A 23,144-nucleotide genomic window follows, 5' to 3' on the forward strand; every position below is an offset into this window, starting at 1 on the left:
GCCAGCAATCGCTATAGGGACCTTGAAGGCAAACTTGGATACAATTGTCATTCACGCATACAAACCTGTGTGCGATGATGTTTTTTCATTCAAATGTTTACACAGGTTTTCGGAAGATTTGTTCTAGCTAATATGTCTGTTCTCTGTGGCTTAAAGTAGTCTAAAATTGTCCCGTATTTTAAGTTAGTCTAAAAATTGCTTCTTAGTTTTAAAATGTAGTTTCAAAATCTCATATTGTAATCCCCTAATTTCAAAACATTTTAAATGCAAAACGTAAAACTTCACACTGTAATGGTGAAAAAAAAACAAATAAAACAGGCCGAATAAAAAAACCCATACGAGCGATGTGTGATATGTTTATATGTTATGAATATATGTTATGTAATATGTTTAATAGTGCGTAATGTTCTGGTAGTGCTGTATACTATGCATAGTAATTTTTCCCTCCAACAACAACAATAACATTTTATGTAGACCAACATATGTCAGATGAAAAGTGAGAATAAATAATATTCAATACGCATACGCAGACACATACTACTGAGACATTCAATCAATGTAAAGGAAATATGGGTAAAACATTTGACTTAGAAGAACCATTTCGGATTGAACAGTTTTGCAAAGAAAACTAGTTCACATGAACTATTTTCTTCGGTCAGCTGATGTTTCACTTGCACTATCTAGCGAATGGTTCTCAAAACATTCGAATCTGAAAGAGGCACCTAAATGCAATATAAATCCTGAGCGAGAGCTCTCGGAGAATGTTTGCTACATAAATTGTTATATTTTACGTATATTAAACAGGTTGACGAAGTGGTTCATGATGTAACGACAGCAATAGAGAGTGGGAAGAATATTTTAATTCTTCTAACGAATCGTTCTTTGCCCGATTCAATTCGAATAGGGTGATGAGTAGAGTGACAGAAAAAAAGATGGGTGGGTAATGTCTGCGACATAACCGGAGAGATGTAGAATACATAAGGAACACGTTCTTTAAATATTTTGATACTCATTGGAATTTTCGGACAAAAGGTGATTTGGGCGAGGAATATTTCAAATTATTCTTTACAAAAATGATGGTGGTCCTGAAAAGGACCGGTTTTGTTGGCGTTGTTGGCCTTGGTGAGGGAGATGGCTAACGATGAAATTAATTGTTAGCATGAGGAAGTCGCGTAGTACTGGCCAATGGAAGAACAGATAATAATTGATTCCTGAAAATCAATTTTTCTTTATTCATGTAAATTATACATACTTACAAATCTAACAGAAGATTCCTGATCATATTTCTGAATCATTAGTGCGAACATTGTGTAATTTGGTTAAGTACAATGAAAGTTACAAACTTTCCAAACTCGACCTTCTGTTCCTTCAGAAATATTGAAATGGGGTGTCTATATTAAACCGTTAGTCGTGGTCACAATAAAAAAAGATGGGTGGGTAATGTCTGTCACATAACCGGAGCGTCGTGATTTCAATTCGAGACGTTAATTTAAATCTAATAATATTCAACAGAATCACGTTTGAATGGGAAATTTTCAAATAATTCTCTATGGTAATAATGGTGGTTCTGAAAAGAACCTTTGGTATCGGCGTTGGTGTTGATGGTGATGCGCTGGATCGTTGGATATTTTTGGCATGATAGTTACGTGCCTGGCGAACTGTTTTGTAGCCTCGAACAAAACGACAAGACTGGCTTCTTCGGGTACCATTACGGCTGAACTTTATAAGCTTAGCTCGACTTTGAAATCTTGCACAATCTCACGAATCAGACACTAGTAGGGCCATTTTGTTTGCTACTAGCACGGAGCTGCACAAAAAAACCATTTAATGCAGTTAGTTCACGGGGGCTGCCAAAAAGCTTGAATATAAGCATGGGACTTCAACGTTTCTCTTAAACACATGCAACAACACATTCGTTTTGGTAATACTGATAATAACAGTAGAAAGGAATGGAAAAGCAGTGCACGAAACGAGCGAGAGGATAATTTAAATTTTTGTTCCGTGTGCAAGCTACTTCTTTCCACACAACGTATTATGTTGCTTGTTGAAAATTTGCTACACACCTTAAAATGAAAGTTTCAGTTTAACTCTCACTAGAACACAATTGATTGGTCCTGAAAAGAACCGTTGCTTTTATTGTAATTTACGCCCACTCCCACAAACCGACCAAGTAGGCATCACTGGCTTCATTACGGCTGAGTTTTGTAAGCGTAGCTCGACTTTGAAGTAATACACAACCTTACGAACCAGACGCTGGAATGTTAGCCAGCGGATTAGTTGCTCCGTTGCCCTTTAGTTGGGGCGAAATACTAGCACGGCGACAGTTCCTGATCGGTAGTTGATTGCGATGGGCCACCAGTAGCTGGGGCACTTTTGCGGACCGTCATCATCGCCAACTGCTTTCCTCCGGTGGACTGGCTGCTTGCTAGTGCTTGAACGAATACGAATGATGAGAAAAACCGACCGACCAATATTCATATATGAAAATACGAGAAAGCACTACTATCGCTCTCTCGCTCGTTTTCGTGCCATTCCTGTGCCTTTCCTGTGCCTTTCCTTTCCGTTCGGCTACCAATACTAGCATAACCAAAACGAATATTCTGTCTTTCCATCGCCTTCAATTTAGTGGCCAGTGCTAGCAAACTTGCATGTTCAGTTTTTCAATAACAACATTTTCAATATTTTCAAAGAATGTTGCAGATTTGAAAAGAAGGAAGGAGAAGATTTTCACAAATTTAAATTCTTTTGTCTTATTTGTTAGCGCTGATAAAGGCTATTTAGTTTGCTACTAGCAAGGAGCTGCACAAACAAATCGATTTATGCAGTTAATCAACGGAGGCTGCCAAAAAGTTCGAAAAAAAGCATGCGACTAGTGTACTTTGCATATTCTATATTTTATCAATACTAGAGAGGATCAATAAAATAATTCAAATTGTTATAGCGACATGCAATTGTGGCAACACTGGCCATGAGATGGTGGGAGAACACGCACATTCGTTTTAGTTATGATTGTAGTAGCAGCAGAAAGGAATGGAAAAGCAGTGCACGAAAACGAGCGAGAGAGGATAATTTAAATTCTCTTTCTTTCTTTCCACACATCGTATTTCTTATATAGCTTTCTGAAAATTATTTGTTATACACCATAAAATGTAAATTTCAGTTTAACTCTTATTAGAACACAATTAATTGGTCCTGTAAAGAACCGTTTATTGTTTTATTGCGGGAGCATAATTCAGACGCACTCCTCGCGGACACGGTGAACCACTTTAACTCTTATTAGAACACAGATTAGTTTCTCTGTTGCCCTTTAGTTGGGGCGAAATTCTTGCAGGACGACAGTTCCTGATCGGGTTGCGATGAGTCACCAGTAGCTGGGGCACTTTTTCCGACCGTCGTCATCGCCAACTTCTTTCCTTCGGTGGACTGGCTGCTTGCTAGTGCTTGAACGAATACGAATGATGAGAAAAACCGACCGACCAATATTCATATATGAACACACGAGAAAGCGCTACTATCGCTCTCGCTCGTTTTCGTGCCATTCCTGTGCCTTTCCTTTCCGTTCGGCTACCAATACTAGCATAACCAAAACGAATATTCTGTCTTTCCATCGCCTTCAATCTAGTGCTAGCAAACTTGCATGTTCAGTTTTTCAATAAAAACATTCAAACAATATTTTCAAAGAATGCTGAAGATTTGAAAAGAAGGAAATGATTTTCACAAATTTAAATTCTTTCGTGTTATTTGTTAGCGCTGATAAAGGCTATTTAGTTTGCTACTAGCAAGGAGCTGCACAAACAAATCGATTTATGCAGTTAATCAACGGAGGCTGCCAAAAAGTTCGAATAAAAGCATGCGACTAGTGTACTTTGCACGTTCTATATTTTATCAATACTAGAGAGGATCAATAAAATAATTCAAATTGTAATAGCGACATGCAATTGTGGCAACACTGGCCAATTGCTGGCTGGGGGAACACGCACATTCGTTTTAGTTATGATGGTAGTAGCAGCAGAAAGGAAAGGAAAAGCAGTGCACGAAAAAGAGCAAGAGAGGATAATTTAAATTCTCTTTCTTTCTTTCCACACATCGTATTTTTTATATAGCTTTCTGAAAATTATTTGTTATACACCATAAAATGTAAATTTCAGTTTAACTCTTATTACAACACAATTAATTGGTCCTGTAAAGAACCGTTTATTGTTTTATTGCGGGAGCATAATTCAGACGCACTCCCCGCGGACACGGTGAGCCACAAAGCACTATTTTGCATCCTCGAACAAACCGACCAAGTAGGCATCGTTGGCTTCTCGGGGCATCATTACGACTGAGCTTTGTAAGCGTGGCTCGATTTTGCAGTCCTGCACAATCTCACGACCCAGACGCTGGAACGATAGCCTACTCTGATGCCCTTTAGTTGGGGCGAAATTCTTGCAGGTCGACAGTTCCTGATCGGGTTGCGATGAGTCACCAGTAGCTGGGGCACTTTTTCCGCCGTCGTCATTGCCAACTGCTTTCCTTCGGTGGACTGGCTACTTGCTAGTGCTTGAACGAATACGAATGATGAGAAAAACCGACCGACAGATATTTATATAATCGCGCTAATATGCACTACTATCGCTTTCTCGCTCGTTCTCGTGCCGTGCATGAGCCTTTCCTTTCCGTCCGGCTTCTAATGGCCTAACCAAAGGAATATGCCGTCTTTCCCCCACCAACTGCTCTCGTCAAGCAACCCAATGCGAATAACCATAGGAACAAACATGTAGTGGACCTATATATAAACTTTTCATTATTTTATTGTTCGGTTGGTCCACCATTTTGACGGCTCTGTGCGGGATGGGCTGAAAATTTTCACTTTTCCGAGTCGTTTTCGAAAGATTTTTCAAAACACATTTTTTTGTTATTAGTGCATGTTATACATACTTCAAATTTTAATACAGCATAGAGGAACATATTTGCAACAAATTGGCCTAAAAATCAAATCATTCTGTTAAGTATGATAAAAGTTATTAACGTTCAAAATCTGACGCGGCGCCGCAGCCGATATTTTGAAACGGGACCCCTATATTGAAAGCTTAAATGTATTCTACATTAAAAAATGTCCCCCATCGGCCCACCCCTGAGTCGATTCCTAGTCCCACCAGGAGTGTCTGCTCCAAATTTGAGCCAAATCGAACAAGTGTAGCTACCGGACCAACGTGCTTGAAGTTTGTATGGGATTTTTCGACAATTTACATGGAGAAAACCCACTTGCTCACATTTTCGCCGCTAGGTGGCACTGTATACATCAGATTATCACCAAAAGTGAAACTTAAGAAGATAATTTTATTATCTACAACTTTGTTGAAGACTGCAAAGCGATCCGACTTCAATAGAAAAAGTTATTAAACTTTTAACGAAGTGATGTCTGAGTCAGTTTTGCATGGGGCCTAGCAGTGCATGGTAGTGTATCAGTACTAGGTTCTAACAAACTAAACATTTTTATGGAATAATGGTTAGATTTAGCTGAATAGTATGTTCGGAAGAATTGTAGTACATAATACGAGTTATGTTTTGGTTAGAAAATTGTAGTTCCACATCTGACCGCATAGATGGCGCCAACACTAACTTTTCAACGAAGAGAGATAGAAATTAGGTGTCTTCTACAAAGTTGTAGAACAAGAATATTGCAGCAATTCTTCCAAACATCTCAATATTCTATCTCTTTCCGTTGAAAAGTTAGTGTTGGCGCCATCTATGCGGTCACAGATTGAACTAAAATTTTCTAACCAAAACATAACTCGTATTATGTACTGCAATTCTTCCGAACATACTATTCGGCTAAATCTAACCATTAGTCCACAAAAATGTTTAGTTTGTTACAACCTAGTACTGATACACTATCATGCACTGCTAGGCCCCATGCAAAACTGACTCAGACATTACTTCGTTAAAAGTTTAATAACTTTTCCTATTGGAGTCGGATCGCTTTGCAGTTTTCAACAAAGTTGTAGATAATAAAATTATCTTCTTAAGTTTCACTTTTGGTGATAATCTGATGTATACAGTGCCACCTAGCGGCGAAAATGTGAGCAAGTGGGTTTTCTCCATGTAAATTGTCGAAAAATCCCATACAAACTTCAAGCACGTTGGTCCGGTAGCTAGACTTGTCCGATTTGCTTCAAATTTGGAGCAAGTACTCCTGGTGGGACTAGGAATCGACTCAGGGGTGGGCCGATTGAGTTTTCAAAAATTCATTATTTTTCTGGGCAGTCTAGTGATGAGCCTATTTTCACCATACTAAGCAAGGTGCCTCACTAATTCGATAATTTCTTGCCTTACAATCAATAGAATGCGTAAAAATTGACATCAACCGCTTTGCTTCGTTGTTAAGAAGCAATATAATAACACATTTGTGTTATTATATTGGTTGAAAACAGTAAAATTCTCGTGTTTGAGCACAATGAAAACTCGAATCGAGTGCCCCTATTGTTGCGCTACCATTTGACTCAATGCGTTGAACAAAGATGGCAGACACTGCTCTAACCAACGGCTTCAAATGGGTAGGGTGATAATAGAAACATGGCGCAAATAGGTTCATCACCCTATAATGCATGATTAATGATGCGAAATAAAAATTATGGATAGTTTTCATACATGCTACGAAAAATTCAAAAATCGAAAAAAAGAAACATACTCAAATTTCAATACTATTGGTATTGCAGAGTTACGATGTACACCTTAAAACAGGTTTTTTGAAGTGCTTCAAGCTATTCACTATCGCTAATGCTGTTTAAAATATTTTGCATTGAAAATTTAAGAATATATTTTTCAAATATTGCATCTATATTCTATAGAATTTGAATCACCAAAATGAAATTTAAAAATTGTCTCTTTTATACCGAAATAACCATTCGCCTCCCTTTTACATTTCAAACCAAAAGCTGACCGCACACCATTTTACACCAATAGTGAGAAAGTATTGGTTTTTTTAGAGTTTATTCACTCAGTCTTCCATAAAATTTCTTCTGAAAAATTTCAACTTCATTTTTTTAACTTTCCAGCCTATGCAGGATACTTGTGTTAGGATGCTTGAGTTAGAAGTCATCAAGGTACCAGTTTTATTTATGAAAAGATTAAATTTTCCCATCAAATTGCATAAATACATTGTAAATTATAGTATATTTTTATTTATAATTGTGGCAATATAGATTTTTTTTTTGAAAAACGCTGTGAGTGGAAACGCTCGCGCGAACTCAAGTCAGCGTGTAAATATTGTTGTAATTATGATAATCTTTGCTTTTAAATGTAGACAAACAAATTCAAAAAATTGCTTTTAATTTTAGTTAGTTCGTGTATAACTCAGCAAATCACCTTTTATCCCGATAGAACCGTGGTTTATGTTAGCCGCCACCGCAACTTCTTGACGTATTTATAATACTTGCCATGGTACATGCTTCATCCAAAAGACAATCATTCTCGCTTTTCTTGACATTAAATTTGGCAAGATGTGAAATGTGGTTTTGAATCTCAAACTCCATAGTGATGCTGGTTAACGATCTAGATGAGCAATAAATCACAATCACGCAAAATGATAACACAACTGATAACAAATGAGCAAAACGGTCGACTTCCACAGGAGTATTACACACTGATGATCCGCTTGGTTTAAAAACAGATAGCCAAATGCATGCAATTAAATGACGAGCTTACAATCTTCCGAACGTCTCGTTTTACCTGTAAAAAAGAGGGAGAAGATGGGTTGTGAGAAATTGGATGAATGAAATGTAAACAACATAAGCATAATCAAGTGGTATACAACGTTGATTCAATAATGAGGGGCCTGGCACGGTCAATCCCGAGTGCTGCTAGCTCTGATCCAGACTATCAACTTGGAGAATAATTGCGTGTTGGGTGACACTATAAATATCAGTTTGTGGGAGTTTTAGGTAATTTTTATGTTAACATATATTATTATAAAATTGAAAATTATAAAGTTGAAAGGTTATCAACCTATCTACCAACAATTACCATTAAACATACATTAACTGTGTAGCATACGAGATGAAATGGTTTCATGTATCATTCGCATTCAAATACAGTCAAGTCTTCGATTATGATAGCGAGTATCATAACGAATTCTTCATCCAGTTACTAAACACTATTTCCGTATAAGTATCGATTTACAAACAGTAAACATTCTTGGGTATATAATAACATCTGATGGCTTTTGGTGGGTATGGAAAGGAAATAGAAGAGTATATTCAATACAATACACATTTCCGCACAGTATTTTTGTTGACTGTATCAATAGTGGCACAGGTAAGACCTGATATAGAGAAAAGCGTCCGTTAACCTAAAGAAGCTGATATTAGAGTGACCAAGCAAACAAAAAAAATCGCATAAATCATTCAATTTGTATAGATAGTACAATGGTTGCAGAATTTTTCTTGTGGAAAATTTCGTAAAAATTTGTTACAGGAGATTTAATTCATTATTGAGAATGTTTTGAGGCGGGATATAAAATAAACGACATTTAGCAAAAAAATAATCCTAAGCTTCTGACCGAATCTCAATCGTTACAGAGTTATTGGACTTGTGCCACAATCGACTTGATATGAAAAGATAAGAAAGTTAATGGAACTAAGTAACCATGTGGAAATCAGCTTTTTAAAACTTCGAGTGTTTTCTCATCGGTTCGAAATGTTAACACAAACTTCTCAGATGTATTCCTCAAGTATTAATCGAAGAATTATGATTTCGGATCATTATTCATCCGCATCCGTGTAACAAATAAGGATTTGTGCCCTTCAAGTGCAAAGACTTGTTTTACAAAAAAAAATTCGCGCTTGTGAGAAATTTTGGTGTTTACCCAATTTTCCTCCTTAGGGTGAAATATAGCATAGTGCATTATTCATATTTTTAAAATAATTTTAAATAATTTAGATAATTTCGATGATTCCTTCGATCAACCGTTTTATCTATCCGTGAAAAAGAAATCCTGGTTTTTTGACTGCAGATGAGCTATACTGGAGAAATCGTCGTCACTGCCGACCATGTTTCTTTGAAACACCTTCAAGGGATCGGTTGAAAAAGCACACCAGTTTAATACTTTTACAATTTATTTTTTAGATTGGATTACCTAGATGGCCATGTTTCTTTAAAACACCTTCAGGAGATCGGCAGCAGGAGCACACCAGAACAATACTTTCACAACTCATTTCCTTTTCATAAAATGTGTTTTGACCTTCTAGCTGCTTATAGCCTCCTACCCCAAGTTAAACCTGGTCTATTCAAGTTAAATTCTTAAACTCGATTTATGTAAAAATCTTGATTTTAAAGATAGAATTGATGCATAAAAAGTATATATCCTATTGAAAACAGGAGTTCTAGATAAACTTTTGATTAAAAAATATTTTTTTTGATCGGCAATACAGTATTCAGTGCCTATCTAGTGAAGTAGTTGTGCTACCAAATGATTTTGAACGAAATCCCTAAACTGATTTATAAACAACCTCTCTGGATTAGTCCAAATTAATTCACGCAGGCTCGCAAACATTGAAACATTCGAGATTATGACGAATAGTGTTTTAAAATCGATACAATCGACAATTACGCGGATTAGTTCTATCAATAGTTTCTAAGTTAGTTTAATAATCCGTTTAACTGAACCTGACAAGTAGTTGAAAAAAATCTGGCTCACTAAATTGCGAAAGCAAATTTTGAATCTTGTTGTTTAACACCGATTGTTTTGGCTTGAAAAAGCAATGAAATCTACAATAAATTGATCAAATTAAATTAATTGGGTACACGATCAAAAACAGATTATAGTATCATGTTTCAATTTCACACAAATTTTAGTCCATGTTTGGTCACCCTAATAAGCATTCCATGGACACATCACGAAGAAAAGTGCCAATGGCCAGCGTGGATAATGGCGAAGAAGGGATTATGTAAGAAATCACGCTCAAATTAATTTGCATCAACATAATCAGTTTCCTGTCACCGTTTACGGGTTAAAACAGCTGCTATACGACGCGATGATGATGGTAATGTTGTATGTACATTGTACAAGATATCTCTATGAATCGTCTGTTCTATGAATGGTGCATGTAATTGTTCTACGATACATGCATGACCCGTTTGTTGTCTTGCGAATAAAGACAAACCGAGAACCATTTTATGGAACAACGAACGACCTCGATCAGTCACCGGTACTGCCGCCCGGTCAGTTTTCAATGGTAAGGTAAACTAATTATAACTTTTTCTCACATCTATATATTTGTTTCAATGCGAAAAAAGTAATAATATCCGGTTCTCGCCACATTCAATTTCCAATATTTTAGCTTCTAGATCAAAATTGATCACTCGATCTTGTAGCATTGAAAAAGGAAGGAATTTTTCGATAAGATATATAAAACAACCGAGAACTACAACAATTACCTTGGGGACAATTTAGCGCGAAATTTCAAATTTTTATTGAAAAATGACAAAACAAAAATCGGTTTTAATGAATGATATAATTTAACCAATTCGCTTTGGCCAACAAATCTAAGACATAGGAAATATTCAATTTTCCAAAATTGAGAAAAAAAATCTATTTAATGTAGGGGTGTGGAAAAACGTACTCATGTAGAGGTGACATGTAGTTTAGCAACGGACCATAGTGCAGAAATTATTGTTTTTTGATCGAAAGATTTACTGATCAAAGTGCATTTTCTCCCAATAGATCAAAATGATAATTCTAGGATAACGAATTATATAGTGAAATTACATATATTTGAGACACAATTGTAAACAACAGTAAATAATACTTTATTATACTATTGTAAAAATAGCATTTATGTGACGGCGCCGGTGGTTGAGTGGAAAGCGTGACCGCCACTCATTCCAATTGGCCTGGGTTCAATTCCAGCCGAGGTCGTTGAGATTTTTCTGAGGTGAAAAAATCTGTGGTCACGTCTTCCTTCGGAAGGGAAGTAAAGCCGTTGGTCCCCGGTCTATGAGTTTGGTGGATCGATATCTAGTCCAGATAGTCTCTGGCGTCGGTAAAGAAGAAGTGATCCAACTTCTATACTCTTACTAACAAAAATATCCTCCTCCTGTGATACTTGTGGAGTGCGCAGTAGTATATACGGCCTCTAGCAAAAGCAAGTATCGGACTAACCATTCCTTCGCTTTCTTTCCGCGATCTACGTTCAGGCCTGGCCGGCACCGATATTGATCAATACTTTTGGATTACCAGGAGTTGCATATTGAAAGATGTTTCGCTACTGCCACCCATAATTATCGATTGCTTCTCTGTGCAACTTCAGCTAGTCCAGTTCGATAACGGAGTAGCAGCCAGGGGTGGTCGCACAAGCTCAAGCTCTAGTGTAATTGGAAAAATAGCATTTATGTAAACTGAAAAAAATTGGTGTAAACTTTTGAATGAATATCCGTTAAAACACTATCGGCGCCACATCAACTTATCCCAACTATCCGTCAAATCCTGAATGGATTCAGTGTGGATTCTGGCTCAAACGAAACAACCGATTCTGATTCAATCGGTTGATACATTTGAGCTGGAATCCATACTGAATCCACTCAGAAGTTCGAACCGGTTCCGGAATGGTTTAACTGGGTAGAGGTATAACCGCTGTCAATTCAGTCGCACTCAGTCACTAAAAAACATGACGACAGTAGCGCACCTGATAGAGATATCCCAACTACCTTCGAAAACGTTTTTTCAGACATTCTTTGTAGTATGAATACAAAAGTTAAAAAAAAAACTAAAATTCCGTCACCGTGCCCCGCATAAGCCCCCCAAACCGGTTCGCCTCGGTGCACAGTAGCGCGACGTTTGACACAACCCCAAAAATCACTCATCTTGAATTCTTTTGGAAATATTTATTTTTTCTAAGTTTCAAAAAACTTATCTTAAAATTTTAAAAGTGAGCAAGTGAGATCGAGGATTTTTGTTCAATTCAATTCATGCGAATTTTTATTACCTTTGAACTTCAAATGGCAATATCCAAGAACTGCGCGACCGATTGGAAGAGGGTAAAGGGGTATAATACGCCTCGCCGATGCAAAACTTTAATCTAAGTCTCTCTGCACGCTGAGTATGATGTACTACTCCCAAGCATCATATAATTGGTTCAATAAGCAATTTCAACAGGCTTTGATCAATCACGGGAAACTAACGGGTGGTCAACTAAGCTAAGCTGAATTTCATTTTCGGTAAAAAGAACAAAATTATTCATCTATATTATCGTTGCAGTTGAAAACTGGAAAATCCATCCTGCTACAATCGAATTTTCTCTTTCTGTACAAGCCCACCACGTCGCACAGTGATCACCATACAAAAATCGGACAAAACCTCAAAAGTGGCCTGAATTTGATGAAAACTTTACATTAAGGTAATTTTGTGACGCTGAATTCATATTTGATGTTTATTTTTTGTTTTTTTATTGCCTCAAAATTTTGGCACTTAGGGTGGTTCGAAAATTCAATATTTACGAATATAAAGTGCACTACATCCGAAAATTCATTTTCAAAAAATTCGGTGTGGTGAATGTTTTAACAGAATACCCATTTTTTCAATTGTTAATAATGATAAGACACATCTATAAATTATATTACAAACCGGTAATCAAAGGCTACCATGCGTCTCCTTCAGACATATCATGAAAAATCACCTTTTTCATACCTCGGGGCAGAAAGGGGCAAAACAAAATATTTATTTTCGGAAAGTACACTCATTTTCAAAAACATTGAACAACAAGCGATCTTTCCGAACTGTTTCAAAAAATGTTATGTCTGAGCGAGAAGAAAGGCTTGTATCGACTAAATCTAATGGCAACTGTAAGTCCGAATAACCTTTCAAATGAAACCAGTTCGACCCTAATCGAAGTCATAACTAAAATTTAGGTTTGAAAACAGTTTTTCTCAGAATTGATCATCTATTTCATCTTTGAAGTTCTGTAAAAAATCGAACTATCGGCCTCAGGACTTTATATTTTGAGAAGACTTTATTCAACCTGTTAAGAAACGGGGTAAAATGTTAAATCATGAATAATCTAAAATAAAATTTTGAGGTTTTGTCCGGCTAGGCGACACTGTGCGTCGTAAATAGTACGCATAATAACGCATCATTGTGCGAATAGTGCGCGCTACATCCGAGGTAATCCCCTGTTATAGAACAAAAGAAATTGACGATTCAGATTCAGCGAGCAGATTCCCAAATTTGCAAGTTGAAAATTTTGAGAATGACAGTGAGGCTTGAAAAAAACACCGTGTGAACCACAACTAAAAATCTACTGGACCAATTCTTATATCTAGAAAAAGTTTTATTTTTCTTAGGTGGTGGGAAGTATTAAACTGAAACAATACCGAATCTAGTTTCATCAGATCGAAAAGTAAATCGCTGGTTGACAGAATATATGCCTCCGAAAATTTCCAAAAATACCTACATACAGCAATGTAGCACAATAATATATGAGCAAATCTCGTATGTGTCTACCTGTTCTAGACCAAGTAGACTAGATATGAGTAGTGGTTCATGCGTGTTCTCGTTCTAATAACGTAGAAGACTTCAAGTAAAAGTGTGTGTCGTATTTGCGTACATGTTGAGAAATTATTCATCTATATTATCGTTGCAGTTGAAAACTGGAAAATCCATCCAGCGACAATCGTATTTTCTCTTTCTGTACAAACCCATCACGTCGGAAATAGTGCGCATAATAGCGCATCATTGTGCGAATAGTGCGCGCTATATCCGAGGTAATTCCCTGTTATAGAACAAAAGAAAATTCGATTGTCGCCAGTGGGGGTTTCCAGTTTTCAGCTGCATCGATAACAGCATCACCATCGCCTACACGCGATGCTAAGACAACCCGATGGCCCATGAGATTCTCGGAAGAAAAGAGTGCCTTCGCCCAGCCTCCACTCAAAACGGACAGAGGATGGCTACTTGTATAATTTATTTTACCCAGCACAACTAGAAACATCCTATGTAACGTAGATTTACCAGACGATCGACCAGACGAGAAAGAAAAACACTCTGGCATCGATTATGATCAACAACCGAGACGGGAACCTGTAGAGTGTAGACCCATCATACAGGTTTCGCCTTGTTTTCACAATCGGCCAAAGACCTCATGAACGAAACCTGTAAGACACAACTTCTTTTACAATTGATTTTAACTCACCAACGAAGTTCACTATATATATGAATACATATGTACTTGTCATATTCTTCAAGTTTGACATGCAGTTTGAGCTTGAAAGATTTCTCAGATTGGTTAGCTGCTGTTGAAAAAGTTTAATCTTTATGATATCCTTCATACCCCTGAGAAGAACACTTATACATAGAAAACTAAATTGGAAGATTGAGTTCTAGTGAAAACAGTACTTGGTTTGAGATTGGAAATCCACGTAGCGCCGTTGTGGGTAACAATGGTCCTGGGCTAGGGGCAGATCACTTGTGATGCATTTTGAAAAATCAGCGAAATTAAAAGCATTTCTTTCAATCAAAATAGAAATTCAAAATGTATTTTGCGTTGTGTGCAATGTATTTTTCGTTGCGTGTGAGACGTCAAAACCCTACAAAAAACTAGCTCTATACTCAACACAACGTCGAACAAAGTGGATCAGCGTAGGATGATTGTTAAACAAACTTTTGTTTTGTTTAATGCAAATTTGTTATACATTTAGGGTTGTCACCTCTGGAAAGACTTTGACCCGGAGATTTTCACTGATCTGGGGGTAGTGGATTTTGAGTGAAACTAGACAAAAATTGGAATCAAAGCGGTTGCTCGACATTTTAGAGCACTTTAATCGCTTTTTATTGCCTATTGAGCAATAAAGAGACAAGTATGTACTCTTTCATTCCTTCTGTAAGTCGTCATTGATTTTAGCACTGCGCATTAGGAAATTACCAAAATTACCCCCATTAACTATAGAGCGCTATATTTTGCCAAGCTTAGTGTGCACCACTCTTCCATGGCATTAAAATAAAGCTGTATTTTTTCACATTTGAGAACAGTTTTGTAGATTTTATTAGGTGTAGTATTTCTCTTCCCCAGCTAAATGCCAAGAATACAAAAGCACCAGCTATTCTCGCTGTGGAAGATAAATCGACACAACTAGCAAAGTAGGCAGTACAGCGGCATCACATGGGAAGCACTATGTGGTGTCGGTTTTTCCACCAGGGCTCCCAACAAAAGGGGCAAAACTCACCTCCCTAGCCAACAGGTAGTGTCACTGCAGGAGTAACAACAGCACCGGAAGAATTCATTTGATGTTGACCTTGCCAGTTGGATTAGAACTAATCCGCCATACTTGGTTCAGCTGCAGATAAACAGCATCAAAAGTGAAGTTATTTCGTAAAATTGCATCAAAATAACTGTTTTACACCAATCAATTTATTTCTAAATAGTTGAAAATATGCTTCTTCCAACCAAACCCGGAGAAATTGAAGTAAAACCCGAAGGCCCGGAGATCGCTCCCGAAAACCGAAGTCTCCGGGCCAAACCCGGAGGGGTGGCAACCCTATATACATTCCTAGAGTGATCTGCCCCTAGGTCCTGGGGTATCGAGGAAAACTATAGAAGGAATGATAGGGAACATATTATTGCACTGCCCAAAACATAAAACAAATTGAGCAATTAGAATTTTTTGTTCAATATTTCATCAAAGTTGAGTGTGCAAATAATAAGCAAAATTTGATGTACAGAGTTACGAGGATATACAATAACATTAATTCTTGGATAAAAAGATACCTTCAAGTCTTGCCTTGATGAATCATTAACAGTTTTCAACATTGAAATGATCTTTTCCATAAATAGTTAAAACTTTTCGCTAAACTTTCTGATTTATGCTGAATGAGATTGGGAATAGGCAATGCGAAACATGGTGCGCGGGCATTCAAGATAAATTAATATGTAAAATAACATTTATGGATATGTAATTTACTTCTTTCATATACTTGTTTCAAGTTTAGTTCGTTTTATCGACGCAATTAAATTATTATATGCAACAGTAAACAAGTTCCAGGATCACGATCCTACGGAGATTATCAAATTATTAGCAAATATCTAACATCAACTGTAGACAGTAGTTTCACTGGAACTTTCAAGACGGAATCCCAAGAAACATGTTCAGCAACAGGCAGTCCTGCTGAGGTCAGTGTTTATTCACACCGAATGAAGAGACAACACGAGCGTTTGGTTGTTCTAAAAGATTAATCGAACGCTTTAAGAACAGCTTTCCTGGTTGATAATGGATAAAGTTATCTCTAATTGGCAAATATAAAGAAAAGTCGAATTGTTATCACAGTTGAACATCTGAAACTTCGACAAGACCAACGTGATTGATGACTCAATAGCCTGAAACCCATAATAAATTCACGAGACTTTTCGTGTCACAAAAAATTACGAAGTAACCCTATCGCTCAACGATTTAATTTCCGATGAAATCATTGAAATCGGTCTATCGGGTCGCCTGTAAATCCAAAAAAAAATTCGCGTGATTCGTCTGGATTTTATTTTGGAAAGTGAATTGAAATTAAAATCGAAATTTCATTTAATTTGTGTGACTCGTTTGAGAAATTTCCACTGAATATCAAATAATTGAGTGTTATCTAGGATAGGGTAATATGATTATTTTACCAAAAAACGCTTGTTGTTGCTTTTGGGATCCCAAATAATTAAACAAAATATGGGTTCGATTGGTTATACCCTGACATCCAGCATTGAATTAAAAATTTGTATGGAAATGAGTATAGGAAAATCTTATTTTCATTTCTAGAGACTACCGTTCTGAAACGTAAAACTTATTACCAGGCATTGTAATTCTCTCTCTCACGCGAGAAAAAGCTTATCCGATGTCCAATTTTTCCGAGATGAGTCGCAGAATTCTCCGTCTCCACAAATAGCGTGAGGAATATTGATCCGGATAAAATTTATTTGATTTAACTTCGTGGAAATAAATAAAAAGCGTCAAAATATACGCTCAATTTCAAGGAAAAGCGGCAAAGAAGTAGGATTGACTTGTTTTTTTGTGTTTTGGAGCAGCAACAGCAACCCAGTCAAAAAAAATGCGGACGAACATATTCAGGCGATTTATTTATACAGTTTGACGTTTGACTCAACTCGCCTATGCCAATTGCCCCTAGGAACAAATGCAATTTGCGAATGTGATTTAAAGGCAATTTCAATAGGCAAATTTTCAGGCGGCTGAAATGGACTTAGTTGTTTTTGCGTTTTTCAAACATGGCGGTTCATGTTTGGCTCAAGCTTAAAATTATTATTTTTTACAATTGGTGTGTTCTCGCTTGTTTGTCTAATGCACTTCATTTAGCCAACGAATGTGGGAAATTGTGGAATCGTGTGTAAGTATAGTGGAACAAGATCTCTGACCTAAAGTCTTAATGAACGTCAGATTATGGTAAGTTTTGGTGTGCAATACCAATTTCACCATCGATTCTTCCTATAGGTTGGTGGTGCTTACCTAGTATACTGATTAGTTTATGTGAGTAGATAATGAATCCGATAATAAGTATTATTTGTAATTTTCATATTAGGTAATTAAGGGCGATTAAATGGCGCGTTCTCTGGTCGATTTGGGGAAGATTTAAGGGCGGGTAGAGCGGTGAAAAACAGACGGCGGCAAATCTCCCAAATGTTGCATTTGAAATAGCCCCCTAATTGCCAGCAATTTTCTGGCAAATTGAAGGGCAATCAGCGCATCCGAGTTGGCCAATAGCCCCCGGTTAGCAAGCAACTTGCCCTTTTTGACTGGGAAGGCAGCGAGCGCAAAAGGGATACCGTGATAAACTCATTCGCTCATTCTCCGGTGGTTTTCTTTATCCGGAGAAATAACACGTTGTATTTATCCGGAGAAGTTGTGTGAGTGCCAATAACTTTTCGTGTGAAAATGTGAGTTTTTATTGTCGCAGTAGCAAATTATCCGGACACATTTACTCATATGAGCGATAAATGCTATGATAATTTTTTTCAACAAAAACAATTAATTCGTTAAGTTATACGTTATTCGCGTTTCTCCATAAACACCTACAAATAATCAAATGCTTATTGTTTTAAACACGAAAAATATTTTGTATTTGTATCATGGAGAAGTTATCATTAAAAAGTTTTTGCAACAACAAATAAAATACAATTTTCTTAAACAATGAGATTCTAAAGGCCATTTCAAATCAAAATTCTGATGATAAAAGATTTCCAAACTAAATACTGGTCGCAGTGATTCGTCACCAACAAAAAAAACCTATGGCCTGATTCAACCATTTATTTGAATCATATTTTAATTGTTTTCAAGTAGCTTTCACAATAACGCCGTGATGTAAAAAGTAAAGTTACATAAGTTGTTCTTAATAGAAAAACGCGAACAATTTTTGAAAAGGTCGCAATCAAACGAAATAACTGTATCTGATGAAACAAAATTTAAAATATATTGAAAATATTTTGGAAAATTTTAGCTAAGAGCATTCTGACTAGAAATAGCATTCGGAATCATATTATATTTATAGCTGTCATTGGTATTAATTATAAAAACATATTAAACGTTGTAATTAGGAACACTTTTCATTAATAGCTTCCTCATGATGCAACAGCACTAAAAATAATATTTTTCTTGTTTAAAACGATAAACATTTGCTTGTTGTTGGTTGTTGATAGATGAAAAATAAATAATTGTTTTCAAAATTCCTAATATCTAAAAAATTATCACATTTTGGAAGATTTTAATTAAAAGCATTTTGATTTTAAATGACATTTCGAATAATATTCTGTAACAAAACTATTGTTTTGTCAGACAATTAATGCGAATTTTAGATTATTTTAATTTTTTGTTTGTGCAAAATATGTCACAACGTTTCTTCAGTGTATTTTTATTTTCTCGCAGAAATATTCATTCCCCTAAACCACAGACTAACAGACATAACACTCGAAAACAATGCTTTGCCCGCTTTAACGGTCATTTTAAATATATTTGTAGGTGGGACTGTGGCCACACTTGCAATTATGGCGACACTGACATATGAACAAGCACATGGGGTATAGACCACTAGTGAAAAATTGTTCCCAAGTCTGGGGGTAATCCACCAGCAAATAAGTGTTTGGAACCGCGAATTAAAGGTGGAGCTAGTGTTCTGGTAAAATTGCCGGATCGATATTTTTTGAGGGTATTCCCTCATAGTGTTATGTCTGTTAGTCTGTACCTAAACTTTCGATTAGTTTTGCTGTACAAAAACTACAATCGAACAATTTTTTTCAAATGCATGCAAAAACTTCTAAGCCCTATTGAACAATTGCTCTTTAGACAAAGTGCTCCAATTGCCAGAGAAAAACATGGATATTCATAATCCGAACACAACTGCAAAGTTATGTTTAGATCAGCGATGGCCATGTTTTATGGTCGGTCGAAAACTCAAAAATATAAGTAGTCTAACAGACGTCATTCCAGTCTACAAACAAGAAGGATCAACATGGAACAGTTTTCAAACCTCTATAGATTATTTTCTTGTATAATATGTCAATGAAGTCAAAAATTGCGATCTTTTAAAGTGGGATAAATGATCTAAAAAATTTTCAACGTTCAAGATCACCTAATATAATAATCCTTGACTTTGAAGGTTTGTCAACTTCGGGAAGTTATCAACATAAAACAGCGCCTGCTTTGATATAGAAATTTTAGTGATTAATAGAGGTAATTATGGTGAATTTTCAAAAATATTAAGAGACATGGTGCCTTCAGCAAAGTTTTTGATAATGTCATTTCAAACAATTTTGTTGAAAATATGAAGGCTACATGAATTCAACATATAGGGATTTAAATGGACTGGACATGCTATATTTCTCCTTAGTGAAGAAAAATTTAGGTGAAAACTATTTTTTTCTGCGCTACGGATAAAATTGTTTGAAACAATCATTGCGAGTTGAGAACACAAAACCTATAACTAAATTATGGATGGATGGAACTGAAACTTTGCGTTTCGACTTCATCTCATCAGAATCCGACACTAACTTGGTGGGCGGAGTAAGCTAGCGCCGAATTGATGCTAGCTCCTGAAAATGGAATCACTCTTTGTGTTTTTGAGTCCTTTTAAAATCTGGGAATTATTTGTTTTAAATCCAGTTCCCTTATTTTTTTGTAAGCTTCAAAGGCACCTTGAACGCAATGTGAATTTATTATTTAATTACCGCAGAAGAGATTTATCAAATACAGTAATTTCAGAATAGCTTGTTGTAAAGGTTTTCTACTACTATATTTCGATACTCTGAATATGTGGGATATTTATGTCTTTGAGAAAGTTGTTTGAAATAGCACTTTCGAAAACTTTGCTGAAGATATTAAGTCTCGACCTAAATTTGCTTGAAGAGTAATTCTTCTCTATAATTACTTCTAGGAGGATTAACCGTCAAAATTATTCTATCAGCAGATGAACAGTTTTACGTTTTGAAATTCTTCAATGTTACTAACATAATGTTTGAAATTCTTCAATGTTACTAGCATCGAAATTTGGCAGTTTCGAATGAATGTGATCTTGACCGTTAAAAATTTATCGAGCATTAATTTTACTTTCCTTCATTAGTCAACCTCACAACTTGCAGTACGTAGCACACAAATTTTTAGTACGCCATTCATTGCATCCTGCTAAGAGGCTATTCATATAGTTGATAATACAACAAAAATCCTATGCTCATAAAACCGATTCTGACCTGCTGGAGACAAAATTACACCAGCTTCCAACTAGTTTCTGAAATGTTATTCTTGTTGTTAACCATATTGAATTGTTGTCTAAACTCTACACAATCTAAAAAAATACATTTTCAGCAAATGTTGACATGTATGAAAGTTTTCGTTACAACAAGCTTATGTTTTATATGCAATCAACCTATTCAAATTTAGATTCCCATTCGAAAAATTGTTTCTAATCCATATTTTGAAGCATCTTTCCAAAAATGAGCTCATAATAATTCAGACAGTTATTTTATTTTACATTGAAGTAATTTGACAACTATGGGATTTTGGTTAAGAGATAAGTTACAAGATCCCCTTCCCACAATTTTCCAAAAGTTCTCATGACGCTTTAAGCACAGTTCTCAATGTAGTGATCAGAGAATATTTTTCCAAAAATATTTTGTGGAATATTAAATTAAATTCGTCAGTATCAATTTTTTTTCAATTCAATTAATTTTGGTTTGGGGGGGGGGGGGGTTAACCCCCAACCCCCCCCCCCCCCCTGGCTACGCCACTGTTAAGAACGGTCACTATACCAAAATATGTTCTTTTCCATATACATTTTGACAACATGCCATTCAAGAACCATACAGTTTATGGTAAGATGCGTATTTTAGATCTAGCGATGCATAAAATATTGGGAGGAGAAAAAATACCTCCATTCCATCGATTGATGGAGTTTTATTTTGTTACACGCCATTTTCTAAAGAAAGCTTCGTTGACACCAAAGTGGGCTGACGCTTTATACAATTGAGCTATCGCCGTAATTTAGTAAGACTAGCTATACAAATAACAAAGACCACTTGAGCAGTATTAATCTCTGGCACAAAAGTGCAATGTAATACAAATCTTCAATATAGGATACTCGGAAGATATTGGAAATGGTAACTGAAATGAGTATGCTAGCGTAATAGTTGCATTATAATGACAGAATATTTCAATTGTATTCCCAACATGGTAAGTATTATATGAATAATATGGAAATGGTTCCGAAATTTTCTGGAATGATGTTTATTTACACGGAATTGCATCAATGCACTGCATTCGCAGAGCAAATGCTGTGATTTTTCACTTTCAGCTCCACAGACGCCGTCTGTATCGTTTGTAAGTAGTGTAGTTCATCAGATACACGATAAAATCGATAGACCAAATGTTTGTTGGTGATACGCTATGTCATTTGTAATATTAAAAAAATAGCCAAACAATACGGTTCTTTTCAGTTATTTCACTTTGAAATCAGACTTATATTGTGTCGATCTACCAAGGATTAATGTTAGCCCAGATAATGATGTTTGGTATTTAATTCAAACCACCAATCTCTGAGCTGCTATAATATTTTTCAGTAACTTTCTAGCATTACACTTCCCTCGGTGAAGTAGTGGAGCCCTTCCTGGGCTTTGCATCCACATAAAGTATTACATACGTTCGGAGAAACATGGGTTGTATAAATGAAAAGTCGCCATAGATCAAACACAATGTGGTTACCAATTGACCCCAAATTTTGCACAGAAGTTTAGGACCCGAAATAAATCCAAAAAATCCAAAAAAAGAATTGTTCTCTCTTGAAGTAGTAAAGTGAGCATGTTAAATAAACAATTAAGTAAAGATAAATAATCAGTTATATGATTATTGCAATAAATTTAAAACACACAAACCGATGTTTTGAAATATTCAATTCATTAAAATGACACCTGATAAATAGCCGAAAATATTTTCCATCACCCAACATGTAACCGTAACAATGACAAGGCCTCTGAGATTTAATCGTTAATCATTAGCAGTAACTGTTCTTTTCGTGAAGTATCATCTAATCACCCAACTATTGGAATTTATTATCTGGCAATATTCCGGCTAGTTTTTTGCTTTCATATAACTGCACGTAAGCGCGATAATTGATCTGTTTCACAGGCACATTGCATGAACACGTGTGATCAACTCGACCAGGAATGAGCCTCTTGCCGATTTGCAATACTAAGTATTCCAGATAAGCTGAAACGTGCTTATGGTTTACATTTCTCGTAACACTTTAACTATACGTACACATTACACAGTTTTCCACAGTTAACTTAGCAAATGTGACTGCTAAAGTCCCAATCCGACAATTTACGTTGTACCGAATCAGTCACGGGAAAACTAGGGGCAATCTTGTACACTAGAGACGCGATCTGGAATTGAGCGCAAACTACACAACAGCACTGCACGCGTGTGAAAATGCGCGGAACTGAGGAAATTCGCGACGAAGGAAGACTTGCAATAAGCTTTCGTTAGGAAATTCACTGATATTTATATTAAAAAACTCGCTGCCCGCGATCGGTCGTATGCAAGCTCTAGCCGATCAACCAATCGGCTAGTCAATGGTATTGGCTGGTGTGCCATTGTGCCTGTGCCGCCGCGCCGTGAGAATATGGTACATATTGGCGGGC

At 36.4% G+C, this 23,144-nt stretch overlaps 1 protein-coding gene across 5 annotated transcripts in view; it reads right to left on the bottom strand.

Moving 5' to 3' along the window:
- The window catches only part of LOC131682724 (arylalkylamine N-acetyltransferase 1), a 136,861-nt gene that overhangs the window by 17,204 nt on the left and 96,513 nt on the right, over positions 1 to 23,144 (bottom strand). The window contains exons 1-2 of one of the 5 annotated variants that reach the window (XM_058964418.1): positions 22,762 to 23,058; positions 7,422 to 7,713 (exon numbers count right to left, since the gene is read on the bottom strand). The exons of 2 other annotated variants lie outside the window; for them this stretch is intronic. In XM_058964418.1, the coding sequence (XP_058820401.1) occupies positions 7,422 to 7,517 (96 nt within the window). In that variant the 5' untranslated portion in view covers positions 7,518 to 7,713; positions 22,762 to 23,058. Of the gene's footprint in view, positions 1 to 7,421; positions 7,714 to 22,761; positions 23,059 to 23,144 lie in introns of those variants that run through there. 2 more of the 5 variants (XM_058964416.1, XM_058964417.1) reach the window with 2 other exon arrangements.

Source organism: Topomyia yanbarensis, chromosome 2 (genome assembly GCF_030247195.1).
Source record: "Topomyia yanbarensis strain Yona2022 chromosome 2, ASM3024719v1, whole genome shotgun sequence".
NCBI lineage: Eukaryota > Metazoa > Arthropoda > Insecta > Diptera > Culicidae > Topomyia > Topomyia yanbarensis.